The following is a 26,608-nucleotide window of genomic DNA, read 5'->3' as shown; positions in this document are numbered from 1 at the left end:
TTGACTATAATGAGTAATCCGCCCTTAGAACATCAGTTTAATATACTGTGCCATATACTGTGCAGGATATAAAACTATTGATGAATAGATGTATTACATGATATTAATACTTTTAATAGCCGTTATTTGCATATCATGAGATTATATGTTCATGTGATGCATATAATATCTCCTGACAACTATTTTGACAGTAGTTAATTAAACCCAATGGTAAGCAGAAGTTAATTTTAGTTTTTCTTAATATTTTATCAGCATAACATCTTTGCACTGTGACCTTTTCCTCCAGCATGTAACAGGAAAAGTAAAAGGCAAGCTAGGATCTCATGTAGTGCCTAATTAGGGTAAACTACTGCTGTTACTTTATAATATAGGCGCTTTCCTTGGGCATGACTTACTGTAAGTAACTCTGGAACAAGATCACTCACTCAAAATAAATCTCAAAGTGAATGGAGTTTGACAATGATAAAAATAATCACTTCCAGATCTTTATACATATATAAACTGTCAGCATCTGAAAATCTGGCCAACAATTGATGTGCAGAATCTTTCTAGGATTTTTAAGCACATGCATCTTCCTCACATATTCCCAAGACCACTGTGGGTAGTTTATTAAGGGATCGGCCACTATACTGTTTTTGCATAGATTTATTTTCTTTCATGGATCAGAATATTAAGAAATTTAGAAAAGCATAATTATTTTGGGTGAACACAATGCACTAACCTAGTTAGCAGAGATATTTATCTTGTTATTGTTTTAGGGTTGTCTTGTTATAATTGGCTTTTGATTCTATAAATGTTGTATGACCTTTCACCACCAAGCTTACAGTATTGATCGAGTATATCTTCGCTCCAGCTGTCTGGATATATTTAATATAAGAACTCCTTATTCAGTCTGAAAGAAGATATTAAAGTGTCACATTGTTAGTGGGTGTGAAAATGTTAGTGTTTAGTTGAGTGACACCTAATAAGCTCCCCATTATGCAGTAGGCAAATAAAAAGTGACATTTGTGACACACACTTCCCTGTATAATATCCTGTACATCTTAGCAACCATATTGCCACTTTTGGACTTATTCTGTTTCCAGAAACAGTTTAGCACTCTATATTATTTACCAAGTGAAAGGTGTGAAATAATAATCATTTAAAAACATAAATCTTTACATTTTTATAAGCTTAATATATGTATTCTTCTTGTACACATTTAATATGTAATTTTGAAGTTGTTGCGTTTTTGAAAACCATGAAGTCATACCTTGGTAGTAGTGACTGCTATTTATCTTAAAATACAAAGCCCTCTGCCTAGGTCAGTGACTCTCTCTTATTAATGTGTTGTCTTAACTAGAGATGCGAACAAGGCTTTGGTCTCATTTTTATATTTTAATTAACAGTAATTTTGGCATACACAATAATGAAAACCATGGGGATTGTTCAAGATAGCAGTCTTGTACGGTTCTTTTTTTAATTACTATCGTGGTTTAAGTAATTAATAAACAAATTGATAACCTAAAATGATAAGAACTCTTAAGTGGAATGTATTAATATTTGTCTTAATAGTAATGGCTGATGACCTGTTTGCCATGGAATAGACCAATCTTACTTCACAGCCACATGATTGCTAATTTTATGGTACAGTTTATACCTTATATCTTTGACAATGCTATAGTATATTATGAGGTTTTGGTATAACCATGTTTGATACCTTTTTTTTTAATACAATAAATATTCAGCCTATATTTGCTTGAATGAATGTTAAAACTATTCACATTCTATGAAATAAAATGTGAGGTTTGACATTTGAACGTTTTTAAATCCTCCAGTGACTCAGGTTGCTCACTGCAGATAATAAACACTGCATGCTTCAGCTTAGCTGAGGTCCCAGGGTCCTTATTACTTCATCAGTTGCTGGAGTGGCGTGATCTGTGGGGTCACATGTAAAATTAATGAAGATACCTTTTGCATTTTTCTGTGACTGTGATACAGACAAGCTTGTTGGGGACTTTTATTAATTGAATCTAGCTTCACTGCTTCTGTGGAGGAGCAGCAAGTGGTGGAGGTTGAGGTTAACTCACAGGGGGGACGTGTAAAAGCTGTTTTAAGCCCCAGCTTGGCTCTTATTTACCTATGCTTGAAAATCACTACACGTTCCTTTTCTACTGATTAGAACTGCAACTTTGTAGTAACAGCTGCTGTTTTGTTTTTGATTCCAGTGGACTTGCTGGACCTTGCTGTGGCGCAGAATATTTTTGATCAGCACAAAATTACCCAAAATGACCAACTTCTGAATGTCCCAGATGTAATTAACTGTTTGACAACTATTTATGATGGACTGGAGCAGAAACATAAGGACCTAGTAAATGTGCCCCTTTGCGTAGACATGTGTCTAAACTGGCTGCTGAACGTCTATGATACGTAAGTATCCCATATACATGTGTTTTATTCTATTTAAAATAGAATTACATATGATATTTATAGAAAAGTAGGGGGTAGATTAAAGTGTTTCATAACCCTCTGCAACCTTTACAGAAACGTATTACTTTGTCTTTGCTCATATAGCACAGTGATATATAATCACTAATATTATATACATATATATATTATATATCATTATATATATATATATATATATATATATATATATATATTATATATATAGATAGATAGATAAAACATAATTATGATTTTTTTTGTGATATTTAATTGGATTTTTATTTTTACACTGTGTCATTTATTGACTGGACCAATACCAGTGCTCTCATTGAAAGGAATGCTGTGTTGTGGGTCCAGAAAACTGAGGAGGCATGAACTGGTCTTTCTGTTGGTGGAGTTCAAATTGAGAAATGTGTTCCCTGTGTGATTCATGACCCCTGATGTGTGAACAGAAATATCAAAACAGTTGAGATTAGATTTATAATATGTTTCTACAACAAAGGTTACAACAAAGACAAAGTGTGTTCTTGTAAACTCTGCAGAGAGTTCTGTAACCCCAACATCATTAGTCTGAGATCACTGTTTATGGTCATGAAAAAATGTATATTGTAGGCATTACATTTTGAAAAGTTCCTACTGCCATCTCACAACATTTCTCTTCTACTCAAGAAAATCTGTCAGACAATGCTGTTGAAGATCCTTGGGTATTGCTGTATGCAAGGGTCTATTTGAGTGTGAATGTGAATAACCCAAGTGCTTGTAAAAAATGCAAGACTCACCTTCAGGAAACTTGGTTTGTAATATATGTAACCAAATATATTAATTTGTACTTTTATTGTTTTCAGTGGTCGGAGTGGGAAGATTAGGGTGCTGTCTATGAAGATTGGACTGCTGTCTCTTTCCAAGGGACTTTTGGAAGAAAAATATAAATGCAAGTATTAAAGCTTTATTAAATCATTCATATCAGGTTTATATATGTTGTGGTTTTATGTTGCATGGTAGGATTCAAGAGTAAGAGGTTTATTCTCAAACATTAGGTAACATTAGAGATTTTGAAACCTCCCTAAAGTTCCTAAATGTGATTAGAATGTTTGAGTCCATTAGAGCTTTAATAATTGGGCTCAGACAATAACACTCCTCTTTATTCCACAACAGCATAATTTCTCAACAGCTGCGGTATGTTCCTTTACAGAGAAGGGTTAGCAGTTACTTAATATAGAGGTTGCATAGTTTAGTCCGCATAACTTGATTGCCTTGGATAATATGACCGACGAGTTGCTAGTTCACTGCAGTAGTCTCCGGCTAAGGGAGCACCTATTGGGAAGCAAGTGAAGTGAAGTGTTCTTATAGCCAAAGTCATCTCTAAGATGGAGTTATCCACCAGACACAATATAAATAAATAAATTTGTGTTGTCATGACGCTCATGCATCAACATATGAAATGAACAGAATAAGTAAAAGAGAAGCAACAGGCGTACATTAATAAATTATAATAATAACATAAGTCATACTAAATTAGCACAGCACCCCTGCACATGTAAACAAAAAAAATGCAGTAGCAATATACAAGACATGCACATCATTTAACAGAATGGTGAAGCAACTCACCAAATTGTTCGGTGACTTATTCAGGTTTTTTTCAAGAGCTCGAACAATTTCCAACTTTTTAAAACAAGAGAAATAGCGGCACATTTTGCTGTTTGTTTACATGTAATTTTGTAGTGCCAAGTTGCATTTGTGGTAATCAGAATACAAAACAAGTCAGTGATGGGACAGCTGTTCTAGAAAGATTTAATAAACCCATGAGTGCCTCAAGACACACTCTCGATGACAAGCTGCTTTTGAAAAGACTGAATAAACCATTTTCATTTAAGTGTGATGATGGTGAGTTACCAGATACAAAACAGTACTGTCTCCATTGTGAAAGAATCGCTATCAGTGCTAAGAAGATATTCTTTTACGCGAAGTTCTTGCTCCTTTAGCCAGAGAATTTACAATAGGAAAAATCTGTTTCACCAAAAGGATGTTACATTAGGCGAAGGGATGTTTGTAAAGGTAATCCATCATAATGATTCATTTTGATACAGATGATCATTTGTATTATGAAACAAAACTGAAGAACACATATTACTGAATCGTTTGTCTAATATCTAGACTGCTTTAGTTTTATTCACATTTTCCACAAAAAAGTATCGTAACCATTGTTAGTATTACGTTTTGTAATTAAAACAGCATTTCATTCTTCCGTACTTGCAAGTCTGTATTCCTTCATTGTAGAGTTGGCTGTCAATTGTACCTTGGCACTTCTTGATGCTTAATTAAATGGTTCACTAGCCACTGTCAGTTGGAGAGATAGCAGCACACTCAGTGTGGGAGTGTTGTTCCCTTCAAGAAAGTGCGATGTAAGGACTTAATCGTCTCATCTTTATTCAGTGTGTCTGCCACACCTTCTTAGAAATAAGCTTCAGAATAGGAAATGGATTCTTAAGGCTTCTTGAAAATTTAAAATTGTCTTCATTTAAAACAGACACTTAAACACAGTAGAAAGGTAAATTGAGAACCAATAGGCTGCCTAGGTTGATTTTTCTGTTTTTGTTCACAGATATTTTTAAACAAGTCGCTGGCCCTACAGAGATGTGTGATCAGAGGAACTTGGGACTGCTGCTTCATGATGCCATCCAGATCCCTCGGCAGCTTGGAGAAGTGGCTGCCTTTGGAGGCAGCAACATTGAACCCAGTGTCCGCAGTTGCTTCCTGCATGTAGGTATACCCAAACCCCATGCTCAATGTCTTCAATATGAACTGTGAAACTGGGCGTTGTAGCATATACGTCTTTAATAAACATAGCTGTCTACCTGCTATTTTTTCAACCAAAGGTGACAGCAGCCAACAGATATATAAAGCTTGTACCAAGTGTATTAATAATCTGGAAGTTGTCCCCGAGTGGCTCACCTGGTAAAAGGGCAGCCATGTGGTGTGCAGGTTGAGTCATACAGTGCAGGTTTGCATCCTGGCTATGCAGATTCACCGGTCTTCGCTGGGGTTTCAGAAGGGAGCATCGCATTGGCCACAGCAAAACTTGCTGGCCAGGTGCCCAGTGTGCTCACTAATGGACACCTGCAGGGCTGGCCTTTGCCCTCCAGAAGTTGGTAGCTTGCTGACATCTGCTCTTGAGTGGGTGTAATGGGTGTAAATTAGGCTTGGCTTAGTCATGGGATCAGAGGAGAGCCACTGAACCTTCAGATCTCCTGAGCTGTGTGGTCAATTACTATTGCGGCAAGGAGAAAAAAATATGTAATTGGACATTTCCAATTTGGGAGAGAAATCGGGGGCAAAATAAACTTTTTAATGATACACTGCTATCCACAGAAGTATAAATGATTATGATATTGCATTGTTCTTCTTGAAGTGTTAATGCTGTGAATACCCAGGATAACCAAATTAGAATTGGTAATACCCGAAGCTCTGTTCATTAGTGGACTATTTTAGTAACAAGGAAATGTCAATTATGCCAAAATTCAGAACTTCAATAGTAAAAAAATAAATAAAATAACATCCTTATTCAATTAGCTCCAGAATGTCACCTGTTCTTAAATTAAGACATATTCAATGTTAAGGCAGATGTAATTAGCAAGCCCACTTCAATTACATATGTTTCTAAATTAGTATAAAGATGCTATGGTACTGTGGGTGCATTGTTCATGTAGCTGCTTAAATTGGCTCCAGTTAACTTGAGTTAGGTGTCCTTAATACTCTTAGTGTAGCGTAGGCTGAGATAAGAAACCACAGATCCATCAATCTCACTGTTTCCTCCTCCTCCATGGCTCTTCTGAGTGATTCACATCCCAGCAGTGTCTTTATTATATTTGTTTTGCTTTCTAGACCCAGAACAAGGCAGAGATTGAGCACAAGCAGTTTGTGGACTGGATGCGCTTGGAGCCGCAGTCTATGGTCTGGCTTCCTGTCTTGCATCGCGTTGCTGCAGCGGAAACAGCAAAGCACCAGGCCAAGTGTAACATCTGTAAAGAATGTCCGATTGTCGGATTCAGGTGAGACGAGGCTAGGGAACATAGGAACCCTCCTCCAGTCATGAAATGGGGCTGTGCACTTGAGCCAAAACACAGCATCATTTAGGTGTTTTTGCTGAGTTTAGCTATTTCAACAGTGAATACATGTAAACCCATGTATGAAACCTCTTAAAGGCAATCATGTTGTTATCAACATACTGTATTATTAAGGAGAGTGGAATCACACCAGCAATGCAAGTCTGAACAGTCTAAAACGTGACAAATGCTTCATGGAAATGGCTAATATTTTACTAGCTGATGGCTGAAACTGTTAAGGTTCCCTTATTAACTTTAACAGAATTCTGCATCATTACAGGAACAATAGCATCTCAAAACATTAACTAATAATATGGTGATGAATTTAGCAACACCAGCCTAAGTCGTGTTTTGTCATCTGACATTACCATGTGAACGTATTTGGTATTGATCTAAGTTTCAAATTTATAAAAGTGTAGGTCAGGCATTCAACACTCAATATAATTTATGTTTTATTAATTTTGATTGGAGGGGGGGTGGAAGAAATATTATGGATTTGCAATTTTAATGAATCCCTTGAGAACACTTAAGTTCCGCTCCTATCAATTTTGTTTTGTCAAACCAGCTTTGCTTGCCTTTTGTTTGGTTTATTCCTTGTGGTAGTATACCGGTATACAGGGCTGTAGTGCTAAAATGTAGGTTTAACAGCACTGATAGTCCAACAGCACGTCTCACTGGACAAGACCTTTCTTTTGGTATGTTGATTTAAATAGAAAGGTACACAATTCCTCTTCATTGCGTGTTTTTCCAGACAGCCATGGTAAATAATGTTGTAAAATTTTATTTATTCTACTTTTCAGTTTCTTTAACAACATTAATTGTTAATAAACATGTTGGTAATGCATTACAGCTGACGTTTGACAAAGCAGAAACCTTTATAGAAATGTCAGTGATATATTGCAGCAAAGGGGCGGAAAGCTGTGACCTGTTTTATTCTCTTTCTTTCATTAGAGTAATCTGTCCTGAGGAGCTGTATGTATTTATGTGTGTGGTGTTGTGTTACTTTATAAAATGTGGTACACAACAAAAAACATCAGATTTCAGTAATTTCAAATGTGCACATTTATTTCAAAATCATAAAAAAAACTATATAAATGTGTGTGTTTTTTTTTCGTTAATTAACTTGTATACCACTGCTTTGGTGGTTCATAAATAAAAGGCTGAAATAAAGGAGAAAAAAATCAAATAAACGATTTACATTTCTTATTCTGATTTTTTTGCTTTATATTTAGTTTTTTCCTTCTCTGACAAAGGTGAATTAATCGCAGCAAAACAATTCTGTTTTTTTTTTTTAATTATTATTTGTATTTGTTTTACTTCAAATCAAAGGAAAATGTATCACATGTTGTATTTAAATTTCTTTCCAGGTACCGCAGTCTGAAGCACTTCAACTATGATGTCTGCCAAAGCTGTTTCTTTTCTGGACGTACCGCCAAGGGCCACAAATTAAACAATCCAATGGTGGAATACTGTACTCCTGTGAGTCCCACTTCAATACTAATCATCTTTTATTCAATATAATAATCATTCCTTTGGTTCACATTATTTTTTTAATTAAGTTTCATTCAGTATAAGCCTTAAAGTTCAAATATAATAAATATTCTATACAGTACATGTGAGTAGAAGTCTGGAAAAAGGACAAGGAAAGATTGAGCTTTGTATTGTAATATCCTTTTTTCTCAGCATGGAGCACTGGTTGATATATTTAATTTGATCCACAGTTGAGCTGTAGCTGTTCGTTTCTGAAAATCCGGGGCTGGCTTGGGCTACTAATGTGCTTAATTAGACCTTTTTAATAGTCCAGCAGATAAGCACATTGATTGTGCACTTTTACCTAGAAATGTGAATCTTTGCATACTTACACAACTTGAGGTGCTGAACATTTTCTGCTATAATGCCAACTGATGTCCAATTAAGGCGCAAGATGGCTCAACATGTTGATATGATTGTGGGATTATCATTAAGCAGTGGCTTGTCAACTCTTAAATTGGCAAACAAAGGAGTGACAAAATGAGTGAAGATCGCTACATAATATTATCTGTTTAATGTAGATTTTTGGCCTGTGGTTTTCTAGGTTATAGTTCTTGGTACTTATAAAGAACTATGAATCTGGTTTCATACTTGTGGATTAAAATGATATATAATATTATCATTTCAAAAGTTTCTGCATTGAGCGTTTTGCCAAAACATCAAAATGCCACAAAATGGAAAACATGCAAAAGTCCATTATTCCAATAAAAAGGCTCTTAAAGAAAATGTGAATATTCTGTTTGTATCATTTACATTTCAGATTGCTTTGGTTTTGGTTGAGGGATTAAATGCAATGGGGTGTTGCATGTGATATATAGGGTTTTTTTTCAAGGTGAGTTTTCAAATGCATACACTACTTGATTGTGAAAATGTGAAGTGTTTTGGTATTTGAGCTAAATGTTTTGATTGTTTCAGTAGTATCTAAAAATGTGCTTTAGCAATTGTATAAAACTGTAAATACCATTATTGTCTCGGACAGTTTCCTATACTTAAAATCTAAACTGCATCCTGATTGTTTATTTATTGAAGAAATAGCAAATTAGAGTGTACAGTGTTTTGATACAATGTAAATTGTTGAGCAGCTACCATAGCAATGATAGAGAGAGAGCTTAATAGACAGAATGACAGCATAGCGATATTCTTATGTCTTTCAGGTTGTAGTTGAAGCTAGGTGATGTGTTTGATAGTTTTACATGACAGGCATTACAATGGAGCCTACATGTTTGCCTGATGTTGGCATGCACAAACACAGTGGTTTAAATGTGGTTGATACACTAGACTGGTCAATGTGCATTTTCTGCCAAGGATCTACAAATAAGAGACTAATATGTCCAGCTGAGTCAAATCGTAAAGTTATTGGTTCAGGTTACAACACTGTTGCAGATGACTTCATCGATTTTCATAAGGTCGGAGAGTTACCAGACCTAAAACTTGATTAGCTGGACGAGGGTGATGGGCTTAGCACAACGCTGGCAAATCAAAAAACAAAATGGCACAAGGCATATAGAGACAACTATAAAAACCAAAAAATCTACTGAGTTAAATGAATTAACAAGTTTTGCTGAAAAAAACAAACATGCTTCTTCTGTGATGAAAACCTGAAGAACTACATCAAGCAAGTACCCTTAACTTTGACATCAGGGTCAGATCAGCTGTTTTTGTAAAAGAGAGACTTGAGTCAGTCAATAAGGCATTGCCTCATAACAAGCTGGCAATATTCATGGATCAGCAAAAGAAGTCAGTACACCCAGATGCTAAGCTGAGGCTCAGATTTCCAAAGAATGACTGTCAGTTGTTCTCCAGGCTTTATATAGGGTGTCAGAATCGACTGACAAAAGTACAGGACAGTAAAAACTGCAATGCTGACTTAGGATCAATTCGTATTTTTAATTCCAACTCCAATTAATCAATTCGAATTCAGTTTGAATTCCAGTCCATGAAATAATACTCAAATTGTGTAGTTAAGTATAATAACTCCCATTCATATGATGTGTACAGCTTTACTATTTTTAATGTTCTTTACATAGTTTTAAAAATTCCGTAGATCTGATATTTTCCAATTTAGTACAGAAACTTTTTAAATATTTTATATATATGTGTGTGTGTGTGTATATATATATATATATATATATATATATATATATATATATATATATATATATATATATATATGTATATGTGTGTGTGTATGTATGTGTGTGTGTGTGTATATATATATATATACACACACACACACACACACTGAGTGTACAAAACATTCGGAACACCAGCTCTTTCCATGAAATAGACTGATGAGGTGAATCCAGGTGAAAGCTATGATCCCTTATTGATGTAACTTGTTAAATCCACTGCAGTCAGTGTAGATGAAGGGGAGACAGGTTAAAGAAGGATTTTTAAACCTTGACACAATTGAGACATGGATTGTGTATGTGTGCCAATGGGCAAGACAAAAGATTTAAGTGCCTTTGAACGGGTATGGTAGTAGGTGCCAGGCACGCCGGTTTGAGTGTGTCAAGAACTGCAACTCTGCTGGGTTTTTCACGCTCAACAGTTTCCCGTGTGTATCAAAGATTGTCCACCACCCAAAGGACATTCAGCCAACGGCAGGCCAGTGGTCAAAAACAGTGATGAAAGAGGCCAAGAGGCTGACACGAATTGTGCAGAGCAACAGACGGGCTACAGTTAGTCAACTGACAGTCCAGTACAACATTGGTGCCGAAAGACCCATAAAAGAATGCACAACTCGTCGTACCTTGACACGAATGGGGTATGGTTCCACTTTTTTCAGCAAAACACAAGAAACTGCGTTTGCAGTGGGCTAAGGAAAGAAACCACTGGACACTGGAGGATTGGAAAAACATTGCCTGGTCTGATGAATCTTGGTTCCTGTTGTTTCACACTGATAGGTGGACTAGGGTATGGAGAAAACCACATGAGAACATGCATCCAACATGCCTCGGGTCAACACTGCAGGCTGGTGGTGGTGGTGTGATGGTGTGGGGTGTGTTTCCATGGCACACATTGGGCCCCTTGATAAAAGTGGAGCCACGTTTGAATGCCACAGGATATCTGAACATCTTTACCAATCAGGTGCATCCCTTCATGGCAGCAGTGTATCCATCTGCTAATGGATTTTTTCAGCAGGATAATGCCTCATGTCAGAAGGCTAGGATTCTCCAGGAATGGTTCCATGAACATGACAGCGAATTCAGCTTACTGCAGTGGCCTGCAGTAAGCAGATATATAATTTTAATCCATAAATATGAAAGCAAATTTATAGTTCAAATGCCAAGAACCATAACCTAGAAAACCACAGGCCAAAATGTAAATGAAAAAGGTACCGTAATATTATGTAGAGGTTTTCACTCGTTTTGTCACTTTTTTGCATGCCAGTTCAAGAGATTTTAATGTACTCAAGAAGGAAAACATTTGTCCACTGGACTTTGTTTCTTAACAGACCATTCATTCACTTCCACATAGCAATACTTATCTAAAGCAATTTTTTTTTTTTTCATTGATTGGGACAATTCTAGAAATGGCAATAGTGTGTGATGTGAACCTTGACTTCTTTCCAAACACTCCACAGTTTAATTTAAAATCAGCAGTAGCTTTGTACAGGAGATTGAGCTCTGGTATTTGAAATTCCATTTCAATGTCTTTGTGGAGAGAGCCTGAAAAATATTATATCTGTGCATCTGTGCCAACCTTTCTAGTCACACCATGGAAGAACAAATATATAGCTTGCCACTAGTATCTTAAAAACACCCACCCTTTTTATTTTGAAGCTCCGTCATTGCATCAGTTCCATCTTGGTAGTGTTTGCCATTTAGTTTTAAATATAGAACTGTGATTCTAATTAATGATTATTTACCTTTTTCAACACAGGTTTGACTGATTCACAACTCTAGGAAACTTATTCCCCATAAATAATTACACCCCAACTGTCAAAGACCCAGCAGTCTTAATAGACTGGTTTGTTAATTAGATTGGTCCATGACTTCTGTGCCTTTTATCCACCCATTATTGTAAATTAACAGGGAGGGGTTACTGTACAATGTCTCATCTACATCAAAAACATAAGATCACAATGTACATGCACATCCCATCCTCATTATGAGACCCTGGTGCAGATGCTTCAATAGCTGATATATTTAGAGATTTTTTGATCCCCTAAAATAATCAATTTTCAGTTAGTCAGAGCTTCCAGCTCATGTTGCATCCCAGTAGAATTATTATGAGTGATATAAAAGGCTTCCTTTCCTGTCCGGCTGTAGAGTTTCAGTTTATATATGAACTGAATTACCTTTCCTTCTTAATTTAAGGTTCATCTGTTAAGTTTCGGAATAGGTTGTGTGGGCAATTTCTGGAAATGGCTGTCTCGTTCGTTTGTTTACAGTTTGTTTTCAGTTTGTTTTCAGTTTGTTTTCATTCATCTGTTTTTGAATCCATTGAAATTGTGTTTTGAAAGGTGTTCTGTCAAGGCAGACGGTAGCAGCTACTTTTGCACTACTTGTTTTTTTTTGTGAATGTGTACGCTTAGTTGTCTGGTTTAAGTTCATTTATTTGTTATTTTTTTGTTTTAAAAAGTTTTCACTTCCCTAATGGATTGTTGAATGTTGCATTATGGAAACTGTTTGCTAATTAAATACATTTTCTTAATTAGAACAAATGTTACCTCGAAGCAGATTACTTTAGTTGTTTTTAGCTGCATGCCAGGGACTGGAGTTAACTGCTAGAGCGTTGTTCTTTACATAAAAACAGTTTCTTGGCTACATTACTTGCTGATTTAAATAGCTGTCGTATTGTCTCTTGAAACACGTACCCAAAGTATGTTGCCTCTAAATTGTTGCAATACCTGTAATTTCCAGACTACAGTGCATACATAGGTATTAGCATAGCAATCTTTTATTAATGTTTGTACAGTTTCGATTTTTGAAGTCTTAAAATGGCTGTTTAATTAAAGTTTTTTTAAAGGCTTTACTCTATATTAATAATTTCCAGTATGCAAGTATGGTATCAGTATAGTTTTGTCTTGATTTTCATTTAAACCTAAAGACAATCACTTAGTTGTCACATTCCTTCACTCACCTAATTACAGTACTGATTCAGATCTAGGTTGGTTATCAATGTTCCTTATTTTATCAGATAGTAATTTATGTGGTGTTGCTGGATTCATTGAAGCTAGTGATTAAGCATCAATTAACAACTGCAATTGTTTTGACCAGAAAACTAGTTTAAATCATGAACTGTGTTAAATGCATGCTAAAGCTTGTCATTGTAAGGTACAAGAAAATATCGCATGTTGTGTACACAAGATTAAATTTTAAAGACTTTTAATGTGTGTACTGACTGAGTAATAAATGCTGCTAAAAATTATTGAATTTATGGAATCTGCTAAGTGCACTGCTGCGTTTTCATGGGCTTTTAAAACTGTTTAAATCCAAATGAAACAACATCACAAAAAATGTGTAGTATTGCCTTGCAGCCTTCATACGGTTATGTGGATGGTTCTTAATAAATATAAGTAATTTCATGTTTTCCTAATTTAATAATGATGAAAACTTTTGTTTATGATCCAGACAACCTCCGGGGAAGATGTGCGAGATTTTACAAAGGTACTGAAAAACAAGTTTCGATCCAAGAAGTACTTCTCGAAACACCCTCGACTAGGATACCTGCCCGTACAGACAGTGCTGGAGGGTGATAATATGGAAACGTAAGTGTTGAAGGCATTGCCTTTGTCAGTTTTCATTTAGTTTTCTTTTTTGTTTTTTCTGAACTGTAAGTAGTGTATCTTGTCAGAATTCTAGACTTGATTGAGGTATTATGGCATCTAAATATGGATTTATGGCATCCATTTAAGTTAAACATAAATTGCCATATTGAATTTTAAGTGCCATTGGACTGTGTTGTAAATCTGTAGCATTCTGTCAAGTAGCCTTTTTAAAAAGAATAATGTTTCTTCTACAGTACTGGTACATTGAGACAATCTTGTATCTAAAACGTTTATAAACAAATTGTTTATTACTTCTGCACATACAAGGATGCATGACTACACTTTTTAATTCTTTTCCAGTCTAGCCGGTAATGTCTGCAGTTACCTGATGTACGACATTATCTGTTTCCATTTTTCTTGCAGTACATGTTTGATATTCCCCTACATTTAATCCTTTAATATTGTTGTTTGTGCTGTTACTATAGAAATAGTGTGAACAAAGTTCTTATTGCTTGTGCGAATACTTTTCCTCCTAAGAAAAAAGGTTCTTTAGAATTGTTCTATGGCTGTACATTTTTATCGGATCATATCAAGTATTGTTTTTAATTTTATTTTTCGTCTAATGGAGAATTATTTCTAAAATGTTTGCTCGCCACAAAAAAAATATGATTGATTTATATTTTTTTTTGTGGCTCCTGTTTTTAGAGATACTGCTTCTATAGCTCATTCTTAATTGAACAAACCAGTGGACTGAGTAAATCTTACCTAGCTTCACAGTATATGATACTGCTGAAATAAATGAAAATAAAGCTGCCAAAATTATTTCAAATCATTTTAAAAAACAGGTTCTCTCTCTCTCTCTCCCTTTCTCTCTCTCTCTCTCTCATTATGATTATGAAAGATCTACATAATCTGTTCATTATGTTCCTTTGTTCACAGCTGCTGGATATGGACCCTGTTAATGATTAGTCTTAAAATGAATATATTATTTTTGTTACTTCAGATGTTTTAACAATTTGTGTGGTCAGGAAAGCTTAAGACTGCTTGAGTGTTTTTTGTTTTTTTTTCCTATACATGCTGCTGAAAAAAACAAAGCCATTCAAATGTTTTGAGTAATCAGTTCTTGGCTGGCCATGTACAGAAGTGTGTATTAGAAAAATCCCTGGGGACCCTTCTCGGTTAGTCAACTTTTTCATAAGAGTACAGATAGTAATTTCACACCACAGACAGCTATGGAAAACAATTTGAATTGATGTATTATGTGCATTATCTCATATACATATTTACTGTGGCCTGTGCTCTGTTGAATAAGGTGACAAATGGCTGGTCCTGAAGAATACATCTTAACAATTTACAGTAGCACAAATCATCTTCAAATTAATAAACTCATTTTAAATTGTGCATTGGGAAATCATGTTGCCTTTTATCTTTAGTGAACTTTATGCCAAGTACAAGATGCCTTATTTTTAGTAATTATATATACACACACACACACACACACACACACACACACACAGTCAATTCTCATTAATACGAATTTTTAGGGACCAGCAAAATGCCAAATGCATACTTTCAGTTTTTATTGCAGTTACAGTACACTGAAATCCTATTTTTTATTACAAAACAAGAAAAGTACTGTACATTTAAAAGTACTGTGTGTTTTATTGAAAGTACAGCTGGAAGCAAACTTTTAAAAAGCATACATTCCAAATGAACTGCACTTGAAACCTGCTTGTCCCGTTCTGATCAACAAGAGGGTATTGAGCAAATCAGAAACAATCATGGAGTTTCCATGCAGGTCAGTTTACACATGAAATGGCGATGCACATGCACATTTGGGAGAATTACTTCTGTAAATCAAGTTTGTGGCCGAAAAAAATGAACAAAGAGAGGGATAGGGTAAATCTCATTTACACGTGTAAATGACGAAACACACAGGAAAATCCACGCCCAGTTTCATATGGAAAGCGGCATTTCACGTGTAAATGTTAATGAGCGTGTTTATCCTTAACTATAAATATTGCAAGGAAGCAGGTCAGTTACTGTGGATTCTAAGACCACAAAGTAAGTGGCTGATGGGTGATTTTATGGTTGGCAGTGGTGTAGTTCACCTTAATGATAATGCAGGCGGCTTTTTTTTTTTTTTTTTTTTTTATTGTTTTTTGCTGTGTCTGGACTGCCATGTTGTATATCTCTTCTGGGTTTACAGTTCTGTATAAAACCACTTAACATGAACTGTGTTATGCCCTTGTTATAGTATTAAAGCAGCTGTTTGAAAATACCCTTGCTGTAAAAACTATGCTAAAGTTTAAACACAAAGAGCAAGTGAGCTGCTTAAATGTCTAACTAATTCCCATCCTTTTTTAAATCCCAGCTATGTTCGAAGACAACACGTGTCTGCCATCAACGTTAATAAATATGCAGTAGTTGATGAACTGGATGTAATGAGCCAGCTCGATCGCCCAAAACAGCACAACAAAATCCAAAAAGTTGTTGATGCCCTCTCAGAAAAAAATTGCAAATGAACATATTGATTGTGTTTTATTTGTTTGCATCATTAATATTTAACACAACATTAAATCCAACACAACTTAAAAGAAAGGACAGAATCTCTGACAGCACGAGCCTCCTCGGATCACTCCTGACCAATTGAAACTGGCTACTGATGTAACCTTTACAGTTGCCAAGTCCACTTATAATAAGCGGGATTGGGCTTGTTTTTTTTAGTCGGGGGTTGTAATTTGCATAACCGCCCCAGACTCTGTCATGGGTTGCGCTTGTTCTGAAAGGCAGTGCCACTTTTTTCTCGTGAGACTGTAACACTGGTAACCTTTCCCGTCTGTCTCACAGGCAGCCATGATTCCCGGACGCCTCATTTTGTTGTTGACAAGAGTTTGTGCAGGATACAACAGGCAGTGGCAATTTTGGGATCAAACTAATGCACTTCAGTCCTTTTCATCAGTATCCGCCACCTCCCTTTAAGTGTCCGCCACCTGTATTTGCCCAAACGAGGTGTGCTTGTTTGAGAAAGTGTTTGTGGGGGTGTTGAAAGTCTTTCTTTTTCTTGTATGGTGGTGCGTTATCCTCAGATTTCAAAACCTCCACTTTTGTCTGCAAGGATAGTGCACGTTTGTTTGTGTGAGCACTATGGCAACTCGAAATGCATCATAAGTAGTTCCCAAATGACTCTAAAGTAGAGTACAGTGGCGCTGATGTGGATTCAGGTTATTATTAATTAGCCATTCTAAAATAATTTTTTAGAAAATTGGTACCGTCAGGAAATTTGTCTAAACAGTTTGTTTCAACGAGAAATCACTGTGTGTGTGTATGTATGTTTGTGTACTTGTAAAATTTGTTATACTGTATATTCAGAAAAAAAGAATACCTGCTTGGAATAATCCCAGTAATTCTCAACAATAGTTTGTTTTCAGCTAAAACTACTTATTTAATCACTTCCCAATAAATACAAAAAAAGCCATTTCTCATTTTGTATGTATGATAAAAAAAAAAAAAAAAAAAAAAAAACTATGTAACAAAACAAATGTGTCCTTGCCTAAAGGATAAAAACACATAATCTGTCTTAAACAGTGCTGAGCAGTGTTTTCATAGCTGAAGGCAAAAATGATTCCTTAAACCAACCTTTTGTGCTCCTGTAAAATGTACTTCTAGCTTTGCAGCTTATGCTGTTTGTTCTCTTATGGGTCTTGCTGGTATACAGTACAGCCAGGCAAATAAGAACATTTCGACTTTGCCTGCTTCTCTTTTTTTGACTTAAAGATATTGTTTTGTGGTTTCCTATCATTTCTCTTGCAGTCCTGTCACGCTCATCAGTATGTGTCCGGAGCAGTATGAGTGAGTATATGCACATTCCTCTGTTCCGCATACCGGTCATGCATCCTACACTTCCCTTGTTTTTTTAACTGTGCTTTATAGCTTTTTCAATCCTTAATAGATTAGCTGTAGAAATAACACTCCCTCATAAATCATTTTCTCATTATTGTTCCACATTTTGGTTTGTGTTTATTTTCATTGTTTTGTTGAACAGAATCATTTAAATGTATTACATTGTTTGCCTGCAGACTCTTGCAGTCTCCTCAACTCTCTCATGATGACACTCATTCCAGGATAGAGCATTATGCGAGCAGGTATTCACTTTGCTCTTTTTATGCCATTTTTTTATGATTTCTTGATTAGACACTGTTTCAAACATGATTTTATTTATTTTATTAGGTTGTGATAGTGTGGTCTTATTAACTGTTAGTCCTGTTAACTGTTTGATACCTGTCAAGGTCTGTGGTGACCAAAAGCCATTCCAGTCTAGTACGTAGCTGTTCTCCACCTGATTCTTAGGACAGATGCCCACATTATGAAAACATTTCTGTCTAAGTGATATACGGCCTGTACCAAACTGTCTTTGATTGACCAAGGATGTGCAGAATGGTGCATCTGGTGAAGGCTTGTGGCACACTGGAAAATAAATGTTCCTGCTCTTAAAAAAGCAGGGTAATTGAGTGTGTATCTATATATAGTTTGATGTATCTATATATAGTTTGATCCCTATATATATACTATATATATTATAACTCCCTATATATATCTATATATATCATATATATATATATATATAAACGATCTCACACTCACGGAGTCGTTGCCCCTTTAAGACCAGACCCAGGACACAGAAATGGAATTGCTTTAGCGCTGACGCGCCGCTTTAATAAACACCAATCAAATCATTGAACACAAAACCAAACAAAACAGAAAACAAACACCTAGCTCTTACTCTTGGAGCTTAACTAACATTAACGGGAACCAACCGCTTGGACTGTTAAGACCTTCAGGACCAACAAAAAATACGTTAACGCCCGCGCCGCTTTTACCTGACACCAACACCAAATACAAACTCACACGGGCTTCACTCCGTACTTCACCTTCGATACGACTGCTCACTCACACAGTCGGGCTCTTCTCTCAGCAGCCTGGAACAGACTGGCTGCCTCTCTAAATACCCTGCACCTGGCTCTAATTTACAACTACCATCAGGTGCAAGGGATTACTAAACAATTAAACAATTACCCAATTAAACCCCATAATACCCAAATGTGCATTCAAACAAGGGTTCACGCAGGGAAGGATTTTAACCCCCTCCCTGGGTACTTTATACTATATATATATATATATATATATATATATATATATATATATATATATATATATATATATATATATATATATATATATAGATAGATAGATAGATAGACATACACCACATATATACATGGAATTAGCCCCTACTTGCAGAATTGTCCATGGATAGCATGGTTCCTACTACTGCTGTTAAGTGGCACTAGAGCAGCGCATAAACACTATCTGTAACATAGTGAGAAGTGTGGCAGGATTCAGTCCACGCATCAATCAGCATGACTCAGTGTATTACAATGTATTATTAATGCAAATAAGTACAATTATAAAATGGCTTGGATAAATTTAACTGCATGATTGGCTGAACAAGATCACATCACCTCTAAAGAGGGATCCATTTCCATGGATTTATTTTCTTTTAAAATCTCGATCTCTTTTGCCACGGCGGTAGTTTCTGTAAAGCCCCGGCCTGCATAATCGAAAATCAGGGTGGAGATCAGTTGCATTGGATTTTAACAACGAAGGGACAACCTCTGACCAAAAAAAACAAACCCTTGGTTCAAATTTTCATATATATATTACAGTAATTGCAGACATCGGTGTGTATTATAATGCAGTGAGCAATTTTGTTCAGGCTGGCTGATGTGACATTTTCTATGACTGCCTCATTAACCGTTTGGGAGGTTCTGGAGAAGTAAAACCGGTGTGAAGAAGTGACGTAGGCAGTGCGTTTGAGTCAACTTTACTTACCGAAGTGTGTAAAACATGTAAATAAGCTGTTACATTTGTAGTTTTTCAACCGCACTTAAATAAAAAAATAAAAATAAAATACTCAGCAGTAATATGTTTTTCCATTAAATTTGTAGTTTATATATAGGACCTGTTTTGCACTGGCAGAAGGATACATTACATAAAGCTTAATTTAAAGTTTAAAATGCTTTTTGTTTTCCTTTTTTTCTATAATAAACAGTCATTTAATATTTTTAAACGCAATAACACGCTCCAGGGTGTGCGATAAGTTATCTTATTGCACTTGTGGGTGGTTGAAAATATGCAACATATGGCCTTGTGCTTCACAACACACCCCGATGTGTGTAAGATAGACCTATGTCTTAGCACACAATCTGTTGTGGGTTATTGCTTACTTTACTAACTGCAACTTACTTTTTCCTATTTATTAATACTCATTAACACTATTTTTCATTGAAAAGTCATTGCTGCAGTATTGGACAAGTTCTTTGCTGAAAATAAATGTTTCTCTTTGCAGAGTTTAGGAAATTGTACTGCATATTTCTGTAGGAACTAGCTACCTTAAAGTGTGTGTCTAATATTAAACTACTGTACCAGTGCCACAGTGGGATTACTACAGCCATGGTTGTTGCTCTCACACACACAACTGTCAACAACCCAATTTATTTTTTCAGGTTCTACTCGGGTCATGTTGCTGGGGAGAAACACAAAACCACTGTCCTAATTAAAAGTTTTAATCTGTTACTCTCAATACCCTTAGTCATTTTTAATGTTAAACGCAAGCTTTCAGACTCTTGACTGACCTCCTTGGTTAAAGTTATCAATCTTCGGAATGTGAAAAAGGCATAGTTGTACTGCTTCACTGTTAACACAATAGCGGTCAGTCTATGAATGTACTTTTTCCCACCCTCCCGAACCACTGATTTGTCAACATTCAGACTGGACCTGCCCCTGGGATCGGTAGCCAACAGCTGTTGGTTAGACTTATCAAGTCTTCCATTCCTTGTAATTGCAATGCTGTAATAATGCAGGTGACTTTGAGACTGGATAAATTAGGACAGTCAGACAAAAAACGAAAGTGCTACTCATCAGGCTTGAAATTGCACATTGTTGAATTTGCCGAAATACATGGTAATCGTAATGCTGAAAACAATAAGTGACTACAGACGAAACAAAGACCAACTTAAAATGGCAAAAGGAAAACAAACTGATAGAAGAAAGTGTTTGTGGCCTGATGTAGAAAACATTTTGTTTGAATGAAGTACTTTGAATGACTAATACATACTGTAACTTGTTATACATGTCAGAGCAGTGGTACACCTGTAAAGTATTTATATGGCTATGGTTCTGGTTAACAAAACAAAATGAATGTATTTGTATATGTAAAACACAAGTATTGTGTTTAAGAAGCAAACATGATTTTGTTTTTTGTTTTAAAAACAAAGTTATGGCAGGATGTACCGATGTTGAACCATGAAAAAAATGGCGGGAAAAAAATTCAATAATGCATTCTGTACTGTGAAACATGAACCAGTAGCTTGAAGGCCACTAAACGTGAAAGAGAAGGATATATACTCTTATTCATCCAAGTGAAGGGGGGGAGCTGTTTCACTGCAAAATTATTTTAACCAAGGACCATGTCAAGGATACAGATCTATTTCACATATCCATTTTCCAAACATCCAGCGGAGATGCCATTCCCTTTAAAGTATTCCTCAGGGGAAGCTCTGCTATTTCTCACGAAATTTCTGTTTTGAAGTTTTAAAAATACAATTTGAAATTATCTAGACAAGATTCAGAACTGGGCAGACACATGGCAAATGACATTTAATAGAGAAAAGTGTAAGGTACTGGGCAGACACATGGCAAATGACATTTAATAGAGAAAAGTGTAAGGTACTGCAGGAAATAAAAATGTACATTATAAATATCATATGGGAGATACTGAAATTGGAGAAGGAATCTATGAAAAAGACCTAGGAGTTTTTGTTGACTCAGAGGTGTCTTCATCTAGACAATGTGGGGAAGCTATAAAAAAGGCTAACAAGATGCTCGGATACATTGTGAGAAGTGTTGAATTTAAATCAAGGGAAGTAATGTTAAAACTGTACAATGCACTAGTAAGACCTCATCTTGAATATTGTGTTCAGTTCTGGTCACCTCGCTATAAAAAAGATATTGCTGCTCTAGAAAGAGTGCAAAGAAGAGCGACCAGAATTATTCCGGGCTTAAAAGGCATGTCATATGCAGACAAGCTAAAAAAATTGAATCTGTTCAGTCTTGAACAAAGACGACTACGTGGCGACCTAATTCAAGCATTCAAAATTCTAAAAGGTATTGACAATGTCGACCGAAGGGACTTTTTCAGCCTGAAAAAAGAAACAAGGACCAGGGGTCACAAATGGAGATTAGACAAAGGGGCATTCAGAACAGAAAATAGGAGGCACTTTTTTACACAGAGAATTGTGAGGGTCTGGAATCAACTCCCCAGTAATGTTGTTGAAGCTGACACCCTGGGATCCTTCAAGAAGCTGCTTGATGAGATTTTGGGATCAATAAGCTACTAACAACCAAACGAGCAAGATGGGCCGAATGGCCTCCTCTCGTTTGTAAACTTTCTTATGTAATCAAGGATGTTTATTTACATCAGTTCGCCATAACAATAGGGTTAGTTTGTCTGAAACATTTAGTTAAGTGAATGTGTTTGTACAGCTGGAAATTTAATGTAATTGTTCTGCGCCGTATGCAACACTAAAGTGTTTTGTTTACTGGTTGTTAGATGGTGCACTGTTTCATTTTTTTAGGTTTTTTTTTTTTTTGTTAAATTGATGCAAGCAGCACTGTTTAATACTTTTCTTTTTAAATTTGAATTAATACAACAAATCTATAAGAGCCAATGCAGCTGGAACTGTTGTCCTAAGTGTGGTTTTGGAAAGAAATTTCAGTAAAGCAAAGAAGATATGTTCTTGAACTTGTTTGAGTACTTGATAAGCTAAAATAAAATACCGGTAGGTTAATAGAAGGGGATGTGTGGGATGTCTAACTTGATTTTATGCTCTGTTAATTGTTGCTTTTAAATGAAAAACAAAAATTGAAAAACTGAATAGTTTCTAGCAGTTTAACTAAAACAATGAAAAACAACACTGTTATTAATGGAATTAAATGTTGCAAAAGAGATATTTAGAAACTAAACCTGTGTATGTATCTTTATTTATCGACGTTGAGAATGTAGGAAAAAATTAAATGTAAAAACAAACAATATATTTCAAACACAAAAAAGGTGTTTTCCTAAAATTGAAGTTCTCAAAACTGGGGGAGTGACTTTTACGCCAGTGCAACCTATAACACGATTTTTACAGTAATGCATTAAATCCAATTCTCAGTTTATCTGAATAAAATAAATTGAAAAGCATTATCTCAGTGAAATTCAGGCCCTGGAGTTGCTAGTGTTGGCAGAGTCTCTTTAAATAGCAGGTTTTTATTTATTTATTTATTTAATATATAAGTTAGTTTAAGCTTAATGGATCTTCTCTGTTTAGGTTGGCACAGATTGAGAGGTCAAATGGATCCCTGCCTACAGACAGCAGCTCCACGACAGGAAGTATGTAAGTAGTTTTCGGCTGTCGGATACCGTTGCTGGAAGAGAGATGGCTATAGAAGAATGCCAAGCCTGATGAGATTTGAGTGGACTGCTTCCAAATGATTAAACTCTTGGTGTTTAAATGTGGGGGGGACCTTAAGGAGGTGGGTAGAATCAAAACATCAATATCATGAACTTACACTGTAATTTAATTAATGAGTGTATTAGCTTTTGAGTTTAGATTTAAATACTTTTAGCCACGACTGACAGATTATATTAAAGTCAGATTCTTACTCATGCAAAAAATTAAAAAAAAAAAAAAAAAAAAAAAAAAAAAAAAAAAAATGCAAATGCAAGTAAGATAGGGCTTGGTACTTGCCAGTGGGCTCTGGTGGGGGAGGGGGAGAGTGAAGGAGCTTGTCAGTTGCACTCATTATTGTTATTAGGCAGGATTATACGCGTCTTTGACGGAATGTGTCAAATTGCTCAAAGCGAAAAAGTCTGTTTCCCTGGTTTTGAATAATCTGAATTTTAGCATACTTGTCCAGCTAACATCGTCCGTTGTATTTTGACTTAAATATTCCTCACCCAAAAGCTCTGCTGTTCACATCAGACCGTCCCAAAATTTTCAGTCACATGTTTTTTTATTACTGCATCTTTTAATTTATTTTCGAATATATTTTGCATTATTGGTTCATGCCAATCAAACAGGATAAGAAAAAACAAACATATTTCTATTTTTAATTACATAAAACTCTCTGCATCTAAAATCAGGTAAAGTTTTATGGAGATTTATCTTAATATAGATTGACCTGTTGTTACAAAATAATGCCTGCCAAGGAATGTATTATAAGTTCTAAGGATTGCTTCAAAGATCAGCGCCTCCATTGAATGGAGTTGGGGAGTGGTGGAGGAGGCTGAGGAGGATGTGTCTTGCTTAAAGAATAATAATTAAAAAAAAAAAAAAGAATCTTGTATATGGCAAAAAACTATATTGGCATGTTTCTTATAACTTTTAAATTATTGGTAACCTGTAGTTTTCTAATAGCTTGTTCTTATTTTTACAAATACGTTAATATAAAACAAATGCCCACCACATATTGAAGTATAAAGAGCACACCAGCTCCTAATGAATGAAAGAGTTTACAGCGCCCTCTGGAGGTTTACAAACCGTTCATTTTCCCACATACTTCTCTAGCAGACATTTCAAAGATTTCTCTCTTCTGATTTGTTTACCAGCATGACATCTTCAATATTTAGATGATATTTAGTCCTTTAAAATTATATAAGCAGGATAAGTATTGTAAGAAAAATTATACATTATCAAAAACAGCTTTCTAGAGAATATTTTTTTTCTTCTCGTAAGCCATATTAAATTGATTTGTTGTAAACATATTCTTCTTTGTGACTAGAGCCCACTGAGGCCACAGTACTTGTCAAATAATTTATGAGCTTTTTGTAACCAACGTTGCTGATATGTGCTTATGCCTTGATTGTAACAAATACAAAAAAAATACACTGGAAAGGAAGGATTTTTTTTTTCAGATTTTGCTTTAATATGCCTTCATTTGGGATTTAAAGTGCCCGTGGATAGCAGCGTTACAGCCTATGTATTTCACGCCATTTTAAAATAAGTTTGTTTGAAAAGTTTGAAAGTGAATAGCTGTAAAAATAGTAGTAATATTGATTTCTTTGTAATCAAGGATGTTTATTTACATCAGCTCACAATAACAGTAGGGTTAGTTTGTCTGAAAAATTTAATTAAGTACTAGTAGGTATCCCTTGAAGTACTTCCACAGGTCCGTCGGTATTTTTTAAATAAGTTGTTTTTTTAGCTGAACCTTTACTGGGTTAATCAAGGACATCCATACTTTTTGCAGAGGTTCTAAAGTTGAGTCTTTGTATTTTGGATAATTTCCATCCCCTTCAGTTTGGATAGATTTTAATTGGGTCTTTAAAATCCTCTGTGAATACAACTGATTTCATTAAATTATCATCAAGGTATTTAATATGTATCACAGATTAAATAAATCTATCTCTATTTATTGACCATGAATAAGTCTGAAAACAGTCTTGTTAAAGTTCAGCAATTGAAATAGTGAAATTATTTAAAATATAATGACCTGTTGATAGAACTTGTGTAGCAGATAACATGTCAGAAATAATTTGTGTTACATATTTATGTGTAAATGTGCTGTCGTGTGTGCATAAGTATGTTTTTTAATCACAGACATCGATTTGTAACATATGAATAGGGGTAATTTCAGTTCAAGTGGACCTAATTCTAGGGAGTTTCCTCCATAGTGGTTGTTCATGGAGGATATATGCAGCAAAAAAATAAAATGCAAAATTGATGTAATTGACGTAAGAGGTTGAGCAACCCCCCTTGTCCACATGCACTGGAAGCTGGAAGACTTGAAGTCCTATGTGTGAAAGGCGATGTTCTTAAAACATTCATAGCATTCTAGCATGTACATGCATTATGAATGCTGTTGTGATTATTGTAATACTTTTGAGTGGATTGTCTACCACTGATTTAATTATCCTTGCAGCTTTCGCTGCTCCCAAGCTCCTATACCTCAGTGCCACTCTAAAATGTCTCCTGTTGCTTGTAGGGAGGACGAGCACATGTTGATCCTGCAGTACTGTCAGACACTGAAAGGAGAGCTGCCCCTCAGCCAGCCCCAGAGCCCAGCACAGATCCTGCAGGCCGTAGAGGAGGAAGAACGGGGAGAGCTGGAGCGGGTCATTGCCAAACTCGAGGAGGAGCAGAGGTACAGTACAGCAAACCTACTAGCTTACTTAAAAGGTAGTTGATGAAGCAATAGTTTGTAGCTTCTGGATATAATTGTACATTTTTCCACCTGACCACAAAAGAGGGAGAAAAAGCTGCTCACTCAGGTGGAAGATGGTTCTTTCAGACCATTAAAAGTACAGTACATCGCAAAGGCTTCTTATTACAAGAGAGCACTTACTAATATGCAGCTGATGGCCAGTTTTCAGAAATATATATTGTAGCGCTCAGCATTTATTTATTTTGGGCAATTCCTTTAAAATTTAAACATCTTTCAGTGTTTTGACATCTCTTTGATATTGCCATGTGTTGACTATTGTAAAACAAGTGGTGGAACTTCACAATAGATTTAGAATACTGCTATTCATAAGGAAACAATGCTGTGGATCAATGCTTCGGCTGAGATTACTTGCAGTCTCTCCCACAGTATCTCGTTACCGTTTTGGTCACTGCTTGCATCACCATTAGAAAGGCTGTTAGGGCTCCAACAAGCAGGCTTCCCTCATTTACATACTTGTACTGACTGTGGTTTTGCGAGAAGCTTATACAGGTGGGCATCCCTGTAT

The 26,608-nt window shown here is 35.7% G+C and overlaps 1 protein-coding gene across 5 annotated transcripts in view; it reads left to right on the top strand.

Moving 5' to 3' along the window:
* Nucleotides 1–26,608, top strand: part of LOC121316956 (utrophin-like) — a 224,518-nt gene that overhangs the window by 188,534 nt on the left and 9,376 nt on the right. For 2 of the 5 annotated variants that reach the window (XM_041252374.1, XM_041252377.1), the window contains 10 exons: nt 2,208–2,409; nt 3,273–3,358; nt 5,030–5,187; nt 6,310–6,476; nt 7,898–8,009; nt 13,640–13,776; nt 17,590–17,628; nt 17,856–17,921; nt 23,208–23,273; nt 25,864–26,022. In XM_041252374.1, the coding sequence (XP_041108308.1) occupies nt 2,208–2,409; nt 3,273–3,358; nt 5,030–5,187; nt 6,310–6,476; nt 7,898–8,009; nt 13,640–13,776; nt 17,590–17,628; nt 17,856–17,921; nt 23,208–23,273; nt 25,864–26,022 (1,192 nt within the window). The remainder of the gene's footprint in view (nt 1–2,207; nt 2,410–3,272; nt 3,359–5,029; nt 5,188–6,309; nt 6,477–7,897; nt 8,010–13,639; nt 13,777–17,589; nt 17,629–17,855; nt 17,922–23,207; nt 23,274–25,863; nt 26,023–26,608) is intronic. The other 3 variants (XM_041252375.1, XM_041252378.1, XM_041252376.1) reach the window with 2 other exon arrangements.

The sequence above is a fragment of the Polyodon spathula genome, chromosome 6, assembly GCF_017654505.1.
Source record: "Polyodon spathula isolate WHYD16114869_AA chromosome 6, ASM1765450v1, whole genome shotgun sequence".
Classification (NCBI taxonomy): Eukaryota; Metazoa; Chordata; class Actinopteri; order Acipenseriformes; family Polyodontidae; genus Polyodon; species Polyodon spathula.
This window is presented reverse-complemented; position numbering and strand designations above follow the sequence as displayed.